Consider the following 22,763-nt stretch of genomic DNA (forward strand, 5'->3'; position numbering starts at 1 on the left):
AATTCTGTATCTTATTCTATATATTTTTTATTTGTATTGCTTAGCCATTCACATTTACAGGCTAAGCGCTATAGAAATTCCGATTTTTTTTCAAAATAAAAATACAATATACTATGCAACATATGCAAGTGTATTTATAGACTCTATTAAAAGAATTGGCCATTAAAACTCATGATTATTATGACATAATTACTGTCAACAGCTCACATCACTAGATGAAAATTGTTACTGACTTTAGTACACAACAAATCCACCTGTCTGTCCATCTATCTTTGAAGGTCATTTTCTTTATACTTAAAATCTTTTAGGAATACTACATAAAATTTCTTTTGAAGGTTGCTGGGAACTTTTAAGAACACTGTCATTACCGCCAATGTGACTTTTGGCAATTCCTAAGTCTTCCACTATCTTTAACTTATCTTTTAAGCATTGTTTTAATTTATATAATAGCTTTCTTTGGGATCAGGAGTTTAAAAGATGTTTGCTTACATGTTTGTATTTCTTCATATGTTCTCAAGATGTTCTCAAGCCTGGAATAGGGATACTTTTCTACTTTTATGTACTACATCCAGTAATTAATATACTTTCTATAATTAACTACATACTGTATATTTTCATATCTTTCAGAGGGACTACTGAACAATGCCAGGGATACAAGTGTCATGGATACTCTACCACTGAATGGTAACCACAGCAACCACTATAATATTTCTGCTGGAGATTTCATGAGTGACTGTGTCCAGATAATTGATAGAAGCTATAACCATAGCGAAGCTGCATTAGAAAAAAAATTTTTAAAGGAACTCACAACAAATTATATTCCTTCCTATCTGAACAGTCACAAACTGACCACTGAGCATAACAGAAATTTAATGAACAAATTTGTTAATCGTATTCGCAATGACAATGAAGATGATTCCATTGTACGTAATGAAAACAATGTTGATCATACGAATAATTTGGATATTGAACTGATTCATGAAGCATCTGATGCTCCACTTGTTCCACAAAGAGCACATTCAATAGAAAACAATCAGCCCCACAACATCTCCAAAATATGTTTACCTCAGGAGAACAGTGAGAGTTTGTTTTCTTTGCTAATCAATGAGCATGCAGAACACCAGCCACCTACAAACAAAGATACTGTTTATACTAGTATGCCAACTTTAGGTGGTCTGCCTGTCAAAGAAACAAATGGTACCATAATAAAAAGTGAACCTATACCGAACAAAAACAATGATGCTGAAGATGTTTACTATAAAAGTATGCCCAATCTTGGCTCCAGAAACTATATCCATCATTTGCATACTTACTACCAACTTGGTCGAGGCAGCAGTGATGGTTTTTTTGTGACACCCAAAAAAGAACACATTTCTCTGGACAAAACCTCTACAGAACCTTTTCACTTGGTCACTAGCCTATAGAAGATAATCCTTATTTGTGTTTGCTTGTTCTGATTCTCATAAAGCACGGGATATTATTTTTCTGTGTATTCCCACAGTTTGATTGGTAGTATAGAACAAAAAGAAATGTTATTTTCTAAAATATAGGGAGATAAATTTTTTATGTATCATTTAACAAGAGAACAATTAATTTGTTTTGAGCAGGAAAATGAAGAAGTGAATTGAATATTGATGGATACTTGTATAATATTGTGAAGCATTATGGTCCAATATTAAATACATGCTAGAGGCAATTTTATAGTTTTGAGAAAGCAAGCTATCGATTCTTTATGATTTCTGCAGGAAATATTCATTTAATTTAAAAATATCTTAACAAAACCATATTTATGTGACTGGAGGGTATACCTCAATGTTTAATTTGAATTACAGAAAAACACAGAATTCCAAGCATTTTTATATAATGTACAAATACAAGCATTGCACATAACAGTGTTTTTTTTTAATCAAAAACTGTCTCTGTAAATGTAGTTATTAGCATTTTTTTCTGTTGTGTTGGTCTTGCAGAAATTGTCAACCAATTGGTTTTTAAAAGAAAAATCAAATTCTGCCTTTTATTGTTTAAATCACAATTGAAAATATATATTTCATTAAGTTTGGCTTTGTATAACTTAATCACCTTTTCCTTAATAGTTCATGTTTAATTTCTTCACAGAGTAGTTTGTAAATCTATTGATGTTTCAACAACAGTTAAAGCAAACAAAGATTTTAAAGCAACGCTAAACCATTTATTAAAATACTGTTGAATGAAATGAACAGAGACCTGTCCTTTGTTAGGTTACTAGTCTTCTATGTAAGAAATATGAGGAGCCTGTGAGCTCTGTGTAACAAGAACTAATAACTTTAATCACCTTTGTTTCTCCTAGCAGTTGTATAAATTTGGAAATAATTTAGTGTTTCCTTAAAAGCAGTGGATGTGACTACTTTTTTTTCTAGCAAAATATATTTATTTGACCACAACAGTGTAACAATTCAGCAGAAAAGATGATTTTTTTTATCCATTTTGTATGGTTTCCAAGTTGAATGACCTCATTGTTAAAGTGAAACTTGTTCTCCAACAAATAAATGACTGATGAACATTTATAGCAATTCATAACCAAGATATGTGTTTTTGTGTTCTTCTTGAATATTTAATTTTGTATTAAGAATATTCATTATTTATCACACTTGTGGTTTACCTTGCTTTTCGCATGTTACGTATACTGTAAAGAGTTAGAATATTTGCAACACCTGGGTCATAAGTCACAGTCATTACAAAAAGCACCATTGCAGCCTACAGAAGATCATGTTTATCTGGCAGGATGAATGGTATCCTATTTTTCAGTCTTTCAAGCACCATCAGTGGTTATTATCTGCTATCATGTTTCTTGAACATGCTATGTTTTCTGTTTGTAATGTAACCTGTCTCATAAAACAGGACATCTCTCATTTCATTGAATAAATCTCATCAGAAGAGGGCAAATGAAGAGCTTTAAAGACCTATTCTTTTTTTAATAACATTTCTGCACTTACTCCTTTCTTGACTAGCCAGGATTTGACAGTCTTCCCCCCTCTAGATAGCATTTGAGCCATTCCTGTACTTTTTATATTTAGGATCTCTCCAGTTAATGACAATGACATGAGAGGATTCCTTCAGTGAAACTAAGAGTTCCAATGAAGAAAAGATTTCACTGTTGTTTGCATGTATACCTATATACTATTCGGCCTTTTTGGAGACATTGGATTTGGTGCTCAAAATTCTTTGTTTACTGTTTCTGTTATACCACAGGAAGACTTCAGTGCTTACATGGAGAATGACTGAAATTCCTGGAAGGGCATGATTTGGAGAGAATGGCTTTCCAGATCTAAACAGAACTGGGTTACTTTTCTCTATGGTAAAGTCTATGTCAAGGTACTGGACAGAGACTCAGATCCATGTGGATTCTGTTGTGGTTGTGTGAACTAAGTCTTTGCTGTTGCACTAATATTTGAGGTGTTATGGAAATTTGCCAATCTTGTATACATGTGCTTTTAAAAAGTGTATTTTGTGGATATTGCTACAAGAGTACAGAGTTTTGGGTCTGGTCCTGTGGTCTCTGTATTTACAAAGTGTCAGCTATATATGCATACATGCTCTGAAATCAAGATGGTTTAGTCCAAGCAGAATATGTATTGTGTAGGGGCTAAAGCTTTTTATACTACCATGTTGCTGGTTTGGTCCTTGCTATTAACCCACTGTTTAACCTTGAATAATTTATTTAATCTGTCAGCAGTCCATTTTTAGACATATAGAAAGGACTATAAAATACAATTTTGTTAATAAGTCAGAAAGGATAAAATCATGAGCTAAATATAAATATCTTTCTGAACTTCTTCTGCTGCTATTTTATGCAGTATATGATAGCATGGTATACTGGTAATAGAACGTGTTGAAAAACCTAAAAATAAAAGTGGTATAGTAATAATATTTTGGTATTTGTGGCACGATGAAGAGTCATCCCTTATTGCTATGATGCACTCTGGACTTAACTGGGAAACCCTCCCCTTATTGCTTCGAAGCAATTGTGACTTCCTTGGTCCTCCCTTCTCCCTTTATTGCTTAAATGTGGTTCAAGGTGTAACACAACAGATAGGTGGCTAACTTTTTTTGCTTTGATGAGCTCTGGACTTAACAGTGGGTTCCATTGCCCTTATTGATTTGAAGTTATCACATCTTCATGAAGATTTAATGCCTAAACCATTGCATGGCATGGCGCTCCAGGGAGGCAGCTATGAATTATAATGTGGTGCATCGCAATTGGGAGGCTGAAGGAAGGCTGAAGTAATCCATTGTTTGCCGTCAAAACTAATTTGGTTCCGGTGCTGAAATCTGAAATCTGGTATCGATACCAAACTCAAAATTTTTGTACCGCTACAGCACTAATGCAGTATAAATTAAATTGCACACAGTATTCTAGATGGTACCTCACAGGTACTTTATATAGAATAACTTTCATTGATTGGAATTGTGGCTGGGTACAGGAATGACAGAAAACCTCAGGATGATTTAGGGCATCAACCAGGTCGTCCCATTTAATGCAAAAGTAAAAATAAAATTAATGCTCATTATTGCTTTGTTCCAACTTTGGACTAAACAAAATTATTAACAGAATTGTTTTCAATGCTACAATCATTTGTTGAGCGGTCTGATTAGCGGTAATTCCTTCTTGGAAATGATGCCTCCTACTGGGAGTCTGGTGGCTTTGTTCTCACAGAACTGGAAGGAATGGGGCTAGGTGCTCACACTGGGCAATTCTCTGCACTATAGTGGCAGAGTATCCTCATAGTCCAGTGGGTCATTAAACATCTTGGCAGAGCCCGTGATGAGATCCACAGATGCACATGCATGACGCTTTCTGCCCAAACAAGCTTAGCACTTGGCATGGAGACATCCTCATCTTTGCAAGAGCATTAACTTGTCCGTTTGGAGACTCAGAAACCAACATGGAACTCTGGGCTTTGAGCCTCACTGGGAACAGAAATACTAAAAGGGGGTGTCCCATTAGCTGGACTGTTTTCAGAAGAGTTAATATTGAACCTGAGTGACAGCCCACTTGATGGTGAGGGCCTTCTTTTTAATTACTTCTTCTGGTCCAGTAGTTTCAGACTAAGATACGTGATGGGGTGTTCAGCTACATCCACAACTTGGCTCAGCATGGCAAAGAAACCGGTGTTTGAGGTGTCAGTCTGAAGATTGGGAGGGAGAGAAATGTCCAGAGACAGCAACATAAGACCTGAAATTAGGGCTATCTTTAAGTCACAGAATGCAACCTAAGTAACGGGGATCCACGACACCACGTTGGGTTCCTTCTTTTGAGCTATGTTAGAGGCACAGCTCGCAAACCAATGGCAATAAACAACATGTCCAAGGAAAGCCTGCATCTGTCTCTTTCTTTTCAGTTGCGGTCAGTTCCGTTGGGCAGCACCACTGCAGTTTGATCCTCTCTCCACTCACCATGTAGCCTAAATATTTAGCCTTTGTCGGACCAAAAAAGCATTTCTGTGGATTGATTCAGAGGTTGGCATGGCGACTAGTATGAAGAACATTTGAAACATGATGCAGATGGTCTGTATAGATGCTGGAATAGGTGACTATGTCTTCTTGGTAGGCGGCACTATAGGGATTATGGGGACCGTAGCAGACTGTCTGTGATAAGTGGTCGGTGGTTCTTTGATTTTATTCAGCTTCCTTCAGAGGACAGCTGGGGGTGTCTGCCTGATCGCAAACACTCATGTGAGTGAGTGTGTCAGACAAATGCCTTATTCATTTCTCAGAGGGTGTGGCAATAGACCTGTGCCCCATGAGGAGCATTAGTATAAGAGGAGCTTGCACAGGACAGAAGAAGATGTAAAAAAAAATGAGAAAGACAGAGAGAGAGAGAGTCATGAGGACAGTATCATGGAGGGAGGCAGGGCAAGCCAAGCAATGTGGGTGCAAGGCAGAGTGCTCATAGGCCTGCGAGGGAGTAAAAAATTGGTGTTCTAGGGTCGGATCATCCCCACTTTTTTATTGATGAGGAGTGGGTGTGATTGAGGGGAAGTCCTACCTCAAAGCTACGCCGGGGTGTGAGAAGGAAAACGGGAGGAAAATTGACCATGAGCCATCTGGCTTGTGCCTCTTGGAGGCAGCTGAAATGGAGTTCAGATGGTGAGGACCATGGCTTCTTTTGTCTGCACTTTTCTGACAGAATATGAAGGTCCCGCTGACTGTTGGTTTTAATCACATTTTAATCTGGATTTTTAACTCACAGACAGTTACCGGTTTAAAAGATTATTTATTTATTGAAGAGTTGTAAGCATTTCACTTTGCTTTGAACACTGTTTTAAATTTTTGATTGTTTTTAATAAAAGCTCTGTAGCACTTTTGCAACAACCTTTTGTGTGGGAGTGTCCTCATCTGCTGGCTCTTCCTCCAGGTATGTTACAGGTGATGCGGGTTCAAATGGATCCCGGGATTCAACTGGTAATGTGGGACTGACCTGCACCATCACACTGTCCACCAGTCACTGGAAGGTTGCTGGGGCCACATGTTGCACAAAAAGTAAGACAAAATACTGTCAGTGGCCTCATGGGGTGCTGAACATTTTTATTTCTTTTGCCACGTCCATCTTGGAGATATCCCAATAGCCCTTTGCCGTGTTGACGGTGGACAGATACTGAGAATTCACAAGATGCTCCAGGAGGTCATCCACTGGGCATGAGATAGGCGTTGAACTGGAAGTCTTAGTTAAGCCAGTGGCAATTGTTACAAAACAGCGAACTTTCATCTGACTTTGGGACTATCACTTATCAGGCTGGTCAATGGACTATGGCTGTCCTCAATTACACCAAGGTCCAAGCGCTGATACACTTCTAGCTTGACCTCTGCTTTCTTTGCTTCCAGTAGATGGTACAGACATTTTCAGACCACAACCCCTGGTTCTTTTACAATATCATGGGTAATCAGCATGGTTTTTTATTGGGGTCAACTAGCACAGTCAAGAAGGGCATCTGGTGTAAACTTTTGCCAGATCAACATGCAAACAACAATATAGACTTCCACACTGGATTGGTCGAAGCCCAGGTTAACAATGGCTGCCACTAGTACTGTTAGCCAACAAGGTGCTGGCAGAAATTGGGCTACTGTTGGTCCAAGAAGGAGAAGAAGAGGGTGGAGACATGTCCTGAGGCAGGAGGAAGGTAAAGAGAGTGGATCTGAGGGTAGGAACTTTGAATGTTGGCAGTGCGACTAATAAGGGGAGAGAGTTAGCCAATATGATGGCGAGAAGAAAAGTTGATATAATGTGCATGTAAGAGACTAAATAGAAGGGGCGTAAGGCCAGGTGGATCGGAGATGGATTCAAATTGTTCTATCATGGTGTGGATGGGAGGAGAAATGGGATAGAGGTTATTCTGAACGAACAGTATACCAAGTCTGTTTTGGAGGAGAAAAGAGTGTCAGACAGAGTAATGACTAAGAAGCTGGAAGTTGGAGGTGTGATGATGAATGTTGTTGGTGAAGGGAACAGATGAGATGAGGAGGTGATGGGTAGAAAAAGAAAGAGGAAAAGAGGAAGGCCTAAGAGAAGGTTGATGGATGTGGTAAGAGAAGACATGCAAGTGATGGGTGTAACAGAGCAAGATGCAGAGGATAGGAAGATATGGAAAAAGGTGATTCACTGTAACAACTCCTAATGAAAGCAGCCAAAAGAAGAGGAAGGTAATTGTTTGGCATCAATGAGAAAGAACAGCACATGAGGGCTATTGAGTTGCCAGGGTTGTGGTCCACCCAAGGTTTCTGGAATTTCACATGGTATACTAAGTAATCTACGAGCCCCTTGCACTCTGATATTTTATATGAGCCATGCAAGTGGCCAGGAGTTTAGCGTATGATGTGAGCATCAGGACCAATCCATCATCCAGAGAGAATTCAAGAATCTGGGAGCCTCTGTTGTAGAGTCAAGCCTGTGTGTGCTGGGCAGGATTGAGATACTACTTCACCAGAAGGTAGAGTCACGCAAAGCAAATGTGTAAACTGGAGACATGCTCTAGTATTTTCTGTGAGGGTGGGACCTCCTCCTCCTCGCAATCCTCTCTAAATAGGTTAACTAATACAGGTTGTCAACTTTGCAGGAGCTCAAAGAGGGAGAACCTCGTAGAGCCCTGTGATACCTCACAGAAGGCAAAAAAGGCAAGAGGTAGAAGCTGGTACAAGTCTTTCCCATCTGTCTGTAACACATTTCTCAGAATTTGTTTCAATATTTAGTTAAAACGCTCAATCAGTCTATCTATTTAGGGGTTTTAATTGGTTGTCCTGAGGTGCTTGATAACAGAGCAAATTGGAGACTTCCCTGAAGGTGCACAATGTGAAAGGTTTACCCTGACCTATGAGGATTTCCATGAAGATATGAATGTGAGAAAAGACCCATATCAGTTCTTACTAGACTTACAGTTAGGCACCCGTAAGGGTTGACAGTTCACTGCATTCCTGGCGTGTTTCATGGAATCATGGTTCCACTTTCCATGTTTAAAGGACGTGGGTAATGAGTGAAACTGAAGCTGTAGCATGGTGATCATATTAGGGCATCCTCAGCAGGTATCCTAAGGTCGAGGGTCGGGTGAGATGTCTTCAAATATGCACTGTCATCATCACCCAGCGCCAGATCCGCAGAGTTGTACTGCATGGTTGTCGCTTTATCTGTTCTCTGTCCTCTGGCCATGGACTCCCTGTCCATTGCTAGGCTCATCCTTCCAGGTAGGTATGGCAACTTCTTGTTTGTTTTTCTAAAGGGCCAGTCTTCCTTTAATTAGAGTGTACTCACCATGGGCAGCATCACCATCAGCAGTATCCGTTAGCACCCTTGGACTAAAAATCACCAGGCTACAGTTGGGTATGCCCGAGACTCACCATGGGGACAGGTCAGATTGGTCCTGTTTTCATTATATTGTTCTGATGGGACATAATGGCTCTTAACAATGGATGTGTTGATACAAGAACTATAGAGGGTGTAGACGGTATTCATTATATTGAGCCACACCTGAAAAGGGAAATATGAGAGGGTTAGCCATTGCTACGGAACAGTACCTTTCTCTTTCTCTTTCATCTTCTTGGGGACAGTGGGCAAACAGTGTGTCCCGGCTCTCCACAGCGGTAGAACCACATATGTGGGAGTGTGTGCTCCCTTCTCCAATAGGGTGTCTCAGCCTCTCTGCTCTCAAAGTATGTCCTCTGCATTCTGTTCGGTCTGGCTGGCTGCCCGATTTTGCTTGTTAGCTCTGCAAGCTTCTCTACATCCATCCACTATTGTCTTCATATGGAATGGACAAATTGATCTGGGAGGGTGTGGAATAGGAAGTCAGCTGCCACTGCCTTCACAATTCTACCTGTTGAATTTTCACCAGGGCAGAGCCAATGCGCCAACCTGACCCAGAGATTGAAGGCCTGGGCTCATGCAGGCTTTTCAGCATCAAAATGCCAATTTCTGCAGTGATGAGGCCATACTGGGCAAGGATCTCTCGCTTGAGTGTAAAGTAATTGGTGGTTGTCTATTCCTCCAGGTTGGCTAAAGAAAATTATTAATAGAAAGATTGTCAATGGTTCAGCCACTCATTGAAAGGTCCAGTAGTTCTTTCTTGCAAAAAAATGACTCCTTCCAGGAATCTCATGGCTTTGTTCTTGCAGAACCAGAATGGGTGTAGCTAAGTGCTCTTACTGGATGGATTCTTAGCATTGCAGAGGAGAGAAGGAGAGACAGAGGTAGAAGCAGCACCCCCTTTATGGTGTGGAGGGTCATTACATACCTACACAGAGTCCATGAGGAGCTCTACAGACACACATGCATGACAGAATTCATACACCATGTAACCAAGAATTCTTTTTGCATTTTTATGTTTTTTGAACTTTTATTGAATTTACATATTCTCACAAATATCTCATTGTTGTTTCCTTCTTACATAGTAATAACTGCTACTTGCCAAAAAAAAATATCTAATAAATGCTATATTCTTTCCAAATCCAGTTTCTATTATAACAATTATTTCAGAGATTTGTCCGAATCATTAGATATAAAACAGAGGTTCCAACAGAGATACCTAAGGAATCACAGATTTGATATCTTATTCAAGACAGAATAATCCTGAATATCATTTTTTCTGTTTGGAAGATATTGTTATTAGTTGCTTTGCAATCATTATTTTCCTAAGTCATCTTATCAAAAACTTTTTATAAGTCAAGTCGGTATACTGTGATGGTGATTACTACTACTTTGTGGTGTGCTGGGCTGGTAACATAACTTCAAAATAGGCCCACCAAATCAACAAGCTAATTAAAAGGGCAAGCACAGTTATAGGACACACTCCGGAGGTGTCTATCTATCTATCTATCTATCTATCTATCTATCTATCTATCTATCTATCTATCTATCTATCTATCTATCTATCTATCTATCTACCATACAGTCCACTTAATCCTGATCAAGGATGTGCTTGACTGGAGTCTATCTTAGCAGCATAGGGCGCAAGGCAGGAACAATCACCTGGACAAGGTGCCAGTCTATCGCCAAACACGCACTATGGCAAATTTAGTGTCACCAATTGACCTAACATATTTTTGGACTGTGGGAGAAACAGAGGGTACACAGGGAAAAACATGCAACCCTGTCTCACGCAAATTAAAAAAAGTTTATAAATTATATAAAAGAAATGTATATGTAGCATAACAGAAATAACATTATGAGAAAATAATGCATTTTTCACTGCACTTATTTGTCACTGCTTTCACTGCACTGTGAGAGAGTCATAGAAACTGCTTTCAGATTCCATTCCAGATGCCTCACTCTGTTTTTCTCTCTTGCCTTATGCCTCTGAAGATTTCATTTCAAGGTCATCATTACATCATTATATATATACCACATTATACTGCCCTAAATCTTCCCAAATTGAACTGGTGTATATAATATTTCAGATATCCTTGCTTTGGAAGAGTGAATTTGTTTGTCTCTTTTTTATTGTGCCCTACTTGTTATTTTGGTAAGGCCTAACAAAAAAAAGACACACCCATAACAAAATTAAATTAATTAAATTCAGGTACTTTATATCTATTTATATATTTCACATTTACAAACTTAGAGCACTATACAAATTCACATTTTTTAAATAAAAATTAAAAATACTGTGCAACATACAGAGTTTTGTAGAGTTTATTAATAGAATTGGATTAATAGAATTTGCCAGTAAGAGTCATGATTATGATAACATGCTGTAGTTTCTGTAATATAAGCCGAGAATTTCGTCCTAGATTTTTGGCTTGGAGTTTGGGGGTTGTCTTACACAACAAGTATTGCCGGTTTTGCCGATGAATACGGAAGTAATTAATGATGAAACCACAGACGACATCTTTCAGATAAAGAAGTAACTTTGCATGCCGGTACTTTAAATTAAATAAAGAATTTATTCAAAAAAGTGTTTTGGTTGTTGATATTATTAATAAAATTTATAATAAATTATCGGGAAGTTTAAAATAAAAATTTTTGTTTTGATTTACGACCAACACCTTGCGTTTCGACCCAAATGTGGTCACGTGTATCCGCTGCGCGATTGTAAACAAACAACATTAGTAAACGTCAATCGGAGTCCAGATGTTTGTGGATGTAATTTCGGTCATTGCAGTGATTTACCTATATATATATATATATATAATTCACTAAGACCATGCAAGCAAGACACATAATTGCTAAGGAAGGAAGAGAAGGTAACGAAGGTAAAGAAAGCGATCACAATCGAAACGAAGATGAAAATTGTGTGGAAATATGAGAGTGCTGTTCGTGTGACCGATCTCGCTAATATGTACAGCATGTCGAAATCCACCATTTCGACAATTTTACAAAGAAAAGATTTGCATACGGAGGCTCCTTCTAAACAATAACCGCCTTCTGTTTCATTCTCCTCCTCCTCCCTTCCTGCAGCCCAAAGATGTCAAATTAAATGGTGAGTACAGTATGAAACTGTTGTTTCTAGAATAGAATAGAATAGAATAGAATGCCTTTTATTGTTACTATACACATGTACAATGAGATTAAAAGCAGCTCCTTCATCGACTGTATATTTGCCGCCCAGTAATAAAACTGGAAGTTAGGTAGAGCCATGCCGCCTTCTGCCTTTTGTCTTTGTAGGGTCGCTCTTTTGATGCGTGGATGTTTAGAATTCCAAATAAATGAGGTTATTGTTGAATCTAATTGCTTAAAGAACGATTTATTAATGTATATTGGTATGTTTTGAAATAAAAAAGGAGCTTAGGAAGAATATTCATCTTAACAGTGTTAATTCTTCCAGCTAGTGTGAGATGAAGGGTTGACCATCTATGCAAGTCTTGTTTAATTTTTTCCATGCAGACGACGAAATTTTGTTGATAAAGAGCTTTATGTTTACTTGTGATGTTTACCCCGAGGTATTTAAACTGTTCTGCAATGATAAAAGGAAGGGTGTCTAATCTAATATTATATGCTTGAATTCACGGAAAGAGTACACTTTTATTCAGATTAATTCTGAGACCAGAGAGCTTTTGAAATTCTGTGAGTGCTGCTAAGACTGCAGGCACAGAATTTTCTGGGTCCGATATATACAGTACCATGTCATCTGCATATAATGAGATTTTCTGTTCCAGTCCTTCTCTGCTAATCCCCTTTATCTGATCAGTATTTCGACAATGTATTGCCAGTGGTTCAATGGCAATTGCAAACAGCAGTGGTGACAAAGGGCATCCTTGTCTTGTGCCACGTTCTAGTTTAAAGTAGTCTGAGCAAATGTTATTGATGCAAACTGAAGCTTCTGGGTTAGTATACAGTAATTTAATCCATGCACAAATGTTCGGGCCAAACCCAAACTTCTCCAAAATAGTAAAAGGTATTTCCATTCAATCATGTCGAATGCTTTTTCTGCATCCAATGATAATAATATTTCTGGGGTGTTTGATTTAGTTGGTGAGTATATTACATTAAACAGGCGTCGAAGATTTGAAGATAAGTGTCGGCCCCTAATAAATCCAGTTTGGTCTTGTGATATTACTGAGGGAGCACTTTCTCCATCCTTCTAGCTATGATTTTAGAGAGTATTTTAACGTCGTTATTCAGAAGTGAAATTGGTCTGTATGATGCACATTGTAATAAGTCCTTATTTTGTTTTGGAAAGACAGTGATTAGTGCTTGGCGAAAGGTTTGTGGAAGAGATTGGTTATCTCTGGCTTCTGTAAATGTTGCTAATAGGAGGGAGCTAGCTGAGCGGAGAATTTCTTGTAAAACTCTGCAGGGTAGCCGTCAGGGCCTGCTGCTTTTCCACCTTGGAGTGACTTTATAGCATCCAGTAATTCTGATAATGACAGAGGTTTATCGAGTTCCTCCACACTAAAGCGTCAATTTGTGGTATCTGTAATTTATCCAGAAATGCATTAGATTGTATATTGTCTTCTTTAAACTCAGTAGTATATAGGGATTTATAGTAGTCTCTAAAAGTGTACATTATATTTTTGTGTTCGATGATTTTATCTCCGTTCGTGTTAGTAATTACCGAGATTGCGTTGCGCACTTCTTGCTTGTGAATTTGTTGCGCTAAAAGCTTATTAGCTTTCTCTCCATGTTCATAATAATGATGTCTGGATTTGTAAATTAGTTGTTCAGTTTCTTTAGTTGTCAAGAGGTTTAATTCTGAATGTAGAGCCTGCCTCCTCTTATGTAGAGTCTCGCTTGGTAGTCTGGCATGTTCTTCATCTATTTTAGTAATTTCGCTTTTTATCTCTGCTACTTTCTTCGCTCGGATTTATTTCTGTGGGAAAGATATGAGATAATCTGTCCTCTTAAGAAGGCCTTAAGAGTTTCCCAGAGTATTCCTGCAGAGATCTCAGGGGATGTATTTGTCTCTAGAAAGAATTCAATTTGTTTGGATATAAATTCAGTACAATTCTCGTCAGCTAATAGAAGCGGATTGAGGCGCCATCTGGGTGAGTGTATGGGGCTTAGTAATTTCAGCTCCAAGATCATGGAGCATGGTCTGAAATAACAATAGCATCGTATTTACAAGATTTAATCTTAGGCAAGAAGTTATTATCTATAAAGAAGTAATCAATCCTTGAGTAGCAATGATGTACTGGTGAGTAGAAAGAATATGTTCTTGAATTTGGGTTTAAAAACCTCCAGGGATCTGATAAGTTGTGATCAGTTATAAACTTTGTAATTATCTTTGCGGTGTTAGTTGCCGTTCCCCCTGTGGAGGAAGTCTTATCTAAAAGTGGATTTAGAACACAATTAAAGTCCCCAGCCATTATAAGTTTATGAGTGTTCAGATTGGGAATGGATGCAAATAAATTTTGTATAAATTCCTTATCATCAACATTAGGTGCATAAACATTTATCAAAATCATTTTACAGTTAGATAAGTCTCCCATGACCATCACATATCTCCCTTCAGGATCCAATACTACATCTGATGCTACAAATGGTACTGTTCTATGTATGAGAATTCCCACCCCTCTAGTTTTCTTTGTAAAACTAGAATGGAACATTTGGCCAGTCCAGTCTTTTGCAGCGGAACTGATCCTTACTTAGTAAGTGGGTTTCCTGTAAAAATACTATTTTAGCATTTAGACCTGTTAGGTGAGAAAGTACTTTCTTTCTCTTTAATTCGTGATTCAGGCCTTTAACATTCCAGCTTACGAAGTTAACTGTCCCATCATGGAGACACTGATTCTGAGTTTTTGATGTCATTTTATAGTCTTAACTGGAAGTGAAATAGTTTAGGTCTTAATTTCCTATTCCCCCAAGAGTTGTTGCCATGCAGCTTATTATTACGTTGATAGTTATAATTATAAAGATTGAGATGATAGATTAGATATAGATCAAGCCTGCTCTCTTTCTCTTCCCCTTAACCCCCACCCTCCCTTTTGCCTCCCCAGGTGAGGCTAAAACCCACTTCATGCAGTCCCAGTCCTCTGACATACCCAGAGACAGAGCACGTCCAAAGCACATCAAGCCCCCATGCAGTGGCGCTTTAAGGTTAAAAGATAGAGATATCTGTTACCAATATAGTCTTTAAAAGAAAAAAAAAAATTAATATAATATATATATATATATATCTTCAGCAATTTTAGTGCATTAAGATGATACCCCAGATAATAAACCCAGGTGATGGTGTTAAAGATGTGTCCAAAACAAGCATAACAAGTCTTAATGCAGTAATAGCAATAACAGTAAACCAAGGGTATGATATTGAACAGTCTCATTTAGGGTACACATGAAATAATTAGAAAAGAAAAAGAGGAGGAAAACGTAATTAAGCACAATAAAACATAAACATTTAGCGCCTAGTAATACTAAGTAATGATAAGTAATAAGTAAGTAATAATAATATAAGAATATGAGAATATATGCTGATAAAAACCCGTATTTTAAAACAAATAGATCAGACAGTAGATTATTAATCCTAGCTTTATCATTTACCGCCATGACTCACAATTATGTATCAGAATAGTCCGGGATCAGCTTTCTTAATTCATTTTCTGCTTCCTCCTTGCTAGCGAAAACATAGAAATGACCCTGCCATTCCACTTTCAGTTTTGCGGATACAGGAGGCGTATTTGACATTGGCTTGCCGTAGCAGCTGTTTAATATTATAGAAGGCGCGTTTAATAGCTGTTGCTGGAGAGAAGTCAGGGAAGACGAATGTGGCATTTTCATATATAATATCTTCCTTTTTCTGAGGAGTTCCATCACCTCTAACTTAAATGATAATCGTTCAAAACGAACTATAAAAGATCTTGGTCGGGTCTGGCGGTGTTTGATCAGCGTCGCTGTAAGCCGCTGCTATCTCAGATTCTGCTTTAAAGTCGCCCCGATTATTTTAGAAAAAGTTCAGTTCGAATTTCACAGGGTTTAAACTTTCTCGATTCTCCGGCAGGCCTTCAATTCTGACATTATACCTTCTACTCCCATCTTCTAAAGCAGCCAGTCTGTCTCCAAGTTTTTCTCCGAGTTTTTTACATTCCGAACTGACATTTACTGCTCTTTCCTCGGCACTGGCAGCTAGATGTTCGGCTATTTCGATCCGATTCGTGAATGTCTCACTAAGATGCTCCCATTGATCAGCAAGCGTGCTCAGTTTAACGAGTTTTTCTCAATGCGCTCTTCAATTTTACCCAGCACCTGTCGAAGTTCAAGTTGTACCTCTTGACGCAGCCTTTCATTTGCCTGTTGGAATTCCTGTCGCAGCCTTCATTTGCCTGTTTCATTCCTGTTTTAATTCCTGTTTCAGTCTCTCAAGTGCCTTTGCCGTTGCTTTCTCATTAGCCTTCTCGCTTTTCTTTATATCTTGCCTGAGCTCAGCGAGCAACACTTTCAGTTCAGATAGCTCAAATGTGCCTTCTTGTACGTAGATGAAGCAGCAGACTCTGCTGAAGCGGTGTCCCGCTGCTCCAGTCCCGCGTAATTGCGTAACTGAAGCCGCGGACCTCCCGGCCTTTTCCAGTTTCAGGTAATCCTCTCCAATCGGCGAGCTATCCACATCTGCACTCACGATCGCACCTTCGCTCCCCTTTTCGCTCTCAGCCGGCGACGATGTAGCGGACCGTGGTCCCGAGGAGTCTGTACTTTCGCCCATCTGATCCAGGTCTGTCTCTGAGAGGCCGTATCTCGAACTAGGGCTTGCTGATCGCAGCTTGGATGTAGCTTTAGTCTTGATTCTTTCGGACCCCCTTCTTGTTGGCCATGTTTATATGTGTTTACATATACTGTAGCGGTCCCTCTCGGGTTGAATAAATACAGGATATCTCAGAATAATAAGCAAATAATATGAAAAATAGCACCACTGCTAGCGGAGCTCCACTTCAGACGTCCATCTCTCGCATCGGACGAGACCAAAAAAAAAAAAACCTGGACACAAATAGAAGAACATACACAGGCATGGACCGCAATAGAAGTAAAATCCTGCAGTACTTCTTTGTATTCCTTGCTTTGTGCACCAATAAACACACGTTATCGGCAATACACTAATAACCCAATTGTGCTCCACTCACTTAGAATCTGGAACCAATGTAGAAAGCATTTTAAGACGGAGAAGCTTCTTTCTGTGGCACCCCTGCAAAGAACCACCTCTTTCAACCCTCACAAACATGTGCAGTTTTTAATATCTGGAAAAAATTTGGAATTAACTTGCTTAGGGATCTTTATATAGACAACGTCTTTGCATCCTATGAACAATTACATTCCAAATTTAACATTCCAACTACAAATTTCTTTCACTATCTTCAAATCAGAACTTTGTTAAACAGAACCTTCCAGATTTTCCTCATCTTGCACCCTCATCCACGCTGGAAAAATTATTGCTCAATTTCAAGGAGTTAGACTCCATCTCTACAATATATAAAATCCTTTTACAATCCCTTCCTTTCAAAGATCCAAGAGGACACTGGGAAAATGACCTCTCAATTAATATATCAGAAAAGGAGTGGAAAGTAGCAATGCAGAGAATTCACTCGAGCTCCATATGTGCAAAGCATACAATTATACAACTCAAAATTATATATCGAGCACATCTGTCTCGACTAAAACTCTCCAAAATGTTTCCAGGACATGATCCAACCTGTGAACGCTGCAAATTAGCTCCAGCCTCACTAGGTCACATGTTCTGGGCCTGCTCCAAATTAACATTATTCTGGACAAAAATTTTAATTACCTCTCAGACAGTCTTGGACTCACAATCCCTCCTAACCCATTAACAGCTGTGTTTGGGGTTCTTCCAGAGGGTCTTAAAGTGGAGAAAGACAAACAAATTGTGATTGCATTCACTACACTTTTGGCACGCAGACTTATTCTGATAAACTGGAAGAACCCAAACTCTCCTCTTTTAAGTCAGTGGGAAACTAATGTGTTATATTATTTAAAATTGGAAAAAATCAAATACTCAGTTAGAGGATCTGTACAGACTTTTCAAAACATGGCAGGATCTAATCTGTAATATTTTGAAATGATTTTATAAAGCACAGAGAATTTGTTGATTTAGGTATTTTTAAAAAGCCTTAAATTTTACACCGTTTGGCTTGCTCTCTCTCTCAAGGGTGGGGATCGATCTGTTCTTAGCATAATTCTTTTTTTTTGTAAAACGTGATTGCTATGTATTGATTGTAATAAAATTAATAAAAAAAAGCAGCTCCTTCAGTGCAGACATATGTATAGAACACAACAAGCAAATAAACAAATGGTGCGAAAAGATGGAAAGAAGTTGCAAAAAAAAAGTTCTGTATAGGGCTTGTATGGTTGTTTTTTTAGCCTTAGCATAACGCCGGATCTGCGGCCCCGCTTCTGCTTTCTTTCCCTCCTCCGTCTGCGTCGTCTCCTATACCCAACAACAATCCACGGAGAGCCCGCTGGTCTCGCTATGTTGTCTGGGATGTTGTGCATTTGATGAAAAACACTCGAAACAGATGTCTATAAGGTTCTGATGGGTGTAGCGGATGTTTGCCGGACCGATCATGCACAAACAAGCAAAAAAAAAGTACAAAAACAACAAAAAAGTGCACTGAAAAGGAGAGCCCTGAGCCGCTGTGACCATGCGTGCCGCCATACTCCTAGCTTAATCTAGCCTACTTCTGGTAGGCTAGGCACTTTTTATAACTTTTTGGTTAGTACATTAGAAAAATTATTGGTGTTTTGGTAAATTGTGCACATTATACAACACTTTTTTATTATGAAAAGGTTGTAAGTGTTGCAGTGTAAGGTTCGGAACGCATTATGAGTTAGCCTTCGCGAACGAATTAAGTTCGTAAGTCAAGGGTACACTGTATTGCGTATTTAAGTTAATCAAATTTATAACGAATCCCCGGAAATCCACCCGCCGATATACCATATTTGTGTATTGTGACAGACAGCCGGGTCCCATGCCCGGCCGGGACGCCCCTGCTGCATATGTTCCGGGGGAGCCACCATGGACAGCTCCATACCTTCCCCGGGACGCTTGGTGGCAGCCTTCCCGGCCGTTATTCGTTTCCCCGTCTCTCACATGGCTCCATGGAACATGGAGTCTTCCACAGCCTGGTTGGGAGATGGGGTGGCCGCTAGGGGGTGCTGCCGAGAGCCAACAACCCGGTTGGACAAGTTATCAGTTATCATGGGGAAGATGTGCGCCCACGGGTGAAGAAAAAGAATAAAGCCTGTGTGTTTTGTACACGTGCCTCTGCGTGGTCTGTGCCGGGTCGGGCGCTATATAGCGCCTTTTACATCTGGCGTAGCCAGTAGGAATCCCGGTCTGTCGATTTGTGCCGGAACCTGCAATAAAGTTTGTAGAGCCACAAGCCGGCACGCGCGTTACAGCGTGAGGAAGGCGCGAAGCGCACACACGTGGCAGGGGCCGCAAGCCGGCACGCGCTGCTCAGCTTGAGAGGGCCCAACCAAGGCCGCCAAGGAGCTGCTGCAGGCACCGTTTCAATGGGGAAGAAAAAAGCCGGGCGGACACAGAGGCCAACTGTCAGACGCCGCCACGCTAGTCCGCCACACGGGTTGCAACCGGAGGTAGGTGACGAGCTGCGGGTATGTTTTCCCGCATGTGGGTCATCCTTCCTCCTAGACGCAGAGGGGCGAAGCACCTGATGCGGGCAGGAGGACGGGTGTCCATGGCATGACAGTGGAGCCAGCTCGGGAGAGAGCGAGGCAGAGCTGTGTCTTCCCTTCAGCCTGAGCCAGCGGCTGGGGGAGGAGAGCCCGGGCGAGCTTCCCAGCGCAGTGTCCCTGCAAGAGGAGCAGGAGCAGCTCCATGAAGCAGGTAAAGGGGGGGAGGGCGTGTGTCAATCACCCGCCAAGGAGGATTGGAAGGTGGGGATGACGGACCTTCTCTCCTCACCTCCAGAATACCCGAAGGGAACTGTGAACAATTCCTAGACTGTAGGGGAGGTGCAATCCGTTGTCCTGGCCCTACAGTCCTTGTTTAAGGTGTTTCAGGTCCTACAGGAGTTGAAGGAGGGTCTTGAGAATAAGCTCGGCAGCCCGTGGAGAGCCCTGGCAGAATGGCTCCATAGCTGCGGAACGCCAGCCTCCTACCGGCAGGACAGAGCGGTGCAGGTGAGTGAGACCTGTGCCGTAGAGAAAAGGTGGCAGGACGCATTGGCAGCAGTGATGGTTAGTACTGCCTGCCAGGTGGTCCCGCCCACCACACGAGAGGCTGCTGCAATGACCGACAGCTGGGCGGATGAGCGTGTGGGGAGGCAGCAGGTGGAAGCGGCTGCCAAACAACCCCGCCCCGACCACCAGCTCCAGTCTTGCAGCAGTCCAAAGTGATGCAGACGGTGAGGGGTGCCTCATTTTCCCATAGGGGGACTCAAACTGCCAGTGCGTCCCAGAGAAAAAGGAGAGTCCGGAAGAGGAAACCTCCTAACAACATGCAGTGTAAGCCTGCCGGCTTGAGGCCACAGGAGGGCTGCACTGTGGAGGGTTGGAAATGTCACTGGCACTTCTGTGAGGGAGCGAAGGAGCAGGGGTTTCCTGCCTGCTTCTGCTCTCGCCAGGGTCGAACTGGAGGGGGTCGGTTATGTTTTAACTGTGGCCGTGGTGGCCATGTCTGGCGGTGTTGGTGGCAGCCTCCCCGGCCGTTATTCGTTTCCCCGTCTCCCACATGGCTCCATGGGACATGGAGTCCTCCACAGCTTGGTTGGGAGATGGGGTGGCCGCTAGGGGGTGCTGCCGAGAGCCAACAACCCGGTTGGACGAGTTATCAGCCCCACCCGGAGGTGCAATCAGGGCCAGCTGGTCAAGCACCTGGAACACTTCCGGGTAGGCTATAAAACAGGCCAGCCTCCCTTCATTCGAGGCCAGAATCGGGAGGAAGAGGACGAGGTTGCCTGGGAGTAGTGGTGGTGCCAGAGAGGGAAGAGTGTTGTTTGTGTTTTGGGACTGCGTATTGCCTGTGGGTCACAGGGAAGACGTGCGCCCACGGGTGCAGAAAAAGAATAAAGCCTGTGTGTTTTGTACATGTGCCTCTGCATGGTCTGTGCCGGGTCGGGCGCTATATAGCGCCTTTTACAGTATATAGTCTCAACACAAAGGTTTCATTTTACCCAACTTCTCCGCAATCACTTCCTGGTTTCCATCAAAAATGCCGGCACTCAAATTCTCGTCGGTAAACATGATAAATATACCTGAAGAGACACTTTTAAGGAAATTTAGAAAATTTTGCTTGGAGAAGGGGGTCAGCTTAAATACCGGTCATCGGCAAATACATGTAATTTAGTAGGTAGGGAAGGGGGTCGGCTTTTATACCGTCGGCTTATATTCCGGGATCTACGGCATCTCAGTCAATAGCTCACATTAATAGATCGATAAATCATTAATGACTTGAGTTTTAGCACACATTAAATCCCCCTGTCCATCCATCTGTCTTTCAAGGCCATTGTCTTTATATTATTAAGACTATTACATAATATTTCTATTGAAAGCTGCTGGGAACTTTTACTGTTAATGGAATTCCTTAATTTTCTACTTTAACTTCTTTTTTAAGCATTATTTTAATTTATATAATAACTTACTTTGGTTTCAGGAGTCCAACAAATGCCTTTTTGTATATTTCTACTTCTCCGTATATCTTCAAGATGTTCTGAACTGAGGTATAAGAATACTTCTCAAATGTACTAGACTATATATAATTAATATAGCTTCTACAATTAACCTGTACTTTATATTTTCATATCTTTCAGAGGGACTACTGAACAATACCAGGAGTACAAGTATCACAGATACTCTACCACTGAATGGTAACCTCAGCAACCACTATAACATTTCTGATGGAGATTTCATGAGTGACTGTGTCCACATAATTGAAAGAAGCTATCAGCATAGCAAAGCTGCACTAGAAACAAAAAATTTAAAGGAACTCACATCACATTATATTCTTTCCTTGGAGGTAGAACTGATTCATGAAGAGTCTGATTCTCCACTTGTTCCACAAACAGCACATTCAACAGAAAACAATCAACCCTGCATATTGTCCAAAATGCAATTACCCCAGGAGAACAGTGAGAATTTTTTTCCTTTGCTAATCAATCAGCATGCTGAAGCCATCTGTAAACAATGATACTCTTTATGGTAGTATGTCACCTTTAGGGAATCTACCTGTTATGGAAATCAATGGCACTAGAATAAAAAGTGGACTTTTACATTATCATTTTTATCATTTATAAAGAGAATCATTTATTAATTTGTTAGAAGCTGGAAAGTGAATACTTATGATTTCTGAAGCAATTGTTAATTTAATTAAAAAATCTTAATAAAAATCTTAAAAGAAAATTCCAAGCATTTTTAAATAAGGTAAAAATACAAGCATTACACATAACAATGTTCTTTTTTGTTGATCAAACATGGTCTCTGGAAATTTAGTTATTAGCACTTTTTTATGTTGTGTTGGTCTTGCAGAAAATGTCTACTAATAGATTTTTAAAAGAAAAATCTAATTCTAACTTTTATTGGTAGAATCGCCATTGAGAGTACACCTTATGAGAAGGATTTAGGAGTCATAGTGGACTCTAAGCTATCAACTTCCTGACAGTGTTCAGAAGTCATTAAAAAGGCAAACAGAATGCTAGGTTGTATAGCACAATGTGAGGAGTACAAGTCCAAGGACATTATGCTTAATCTTTATAATGCACTGATGAGGCCTCATCTGGAGTACTGTGTGCAATTTTGGTCTCCAGGCCGCAAAAAGGACATAGCAGCGCTAGAAAAGGTCCAGAGAAGAGCAACTAGGCTGATTCCAGTGCTACAGAAAATGAATTATGAGGATAGA

The 22,763-nt window shown here is 40.3% G+C and overlaps 1 protein-coding gene across 13 annotated transcripts in view; it reads left to right on the forward strand.

The window, feature by feature from the left end:
- The window catches only part of adgrl3.1 (adhesion G protein-coupled receptor L3.1), a 1,314,450-nt gene extending 1,292,263 nt beyond the window's left edge, over positions 1-22,187 (forward strand). For 8 of the 13 annotated variants that reach the window (XM_039751103.1, XM_039751102.1, XM_039751099.1 and 5 more), the window contains one exon: positions 628-2,560. In XM_039751103.1, the coding sequence (XP_039607037.1) occupies positions 628-1,424 (797 nt within the window). In that variant the 3' untranslated portion in view covers positions 1,425-2,560. Of the gene's footprint in view, positions 1-627; positions 2,561-21,678 lie in introns of those variants that run through there. The other 5 variants (XM_039751107.1, XM_039751111.1, XM_039751112.1 and 2 more) reach the window with 3 other exon arrangements.
- The last annotated feature ends 576 nt before the right edge of the window (positions 22,188-22,763 follow it).

This window comes from Polypterus senegalus, chromosome 4, assembly GCF_016835505.1.
Source record: "Polypterus senegalus isolate Bchr_013 chromosome 4, ASM1683550v1, whole genome shotgun sequence".
NCBI lineage: Eukaryota > Metazoa > Chordata > Cladistia > Polypteriformes > Polypteridae > Polypterus > Polypterus senegalus.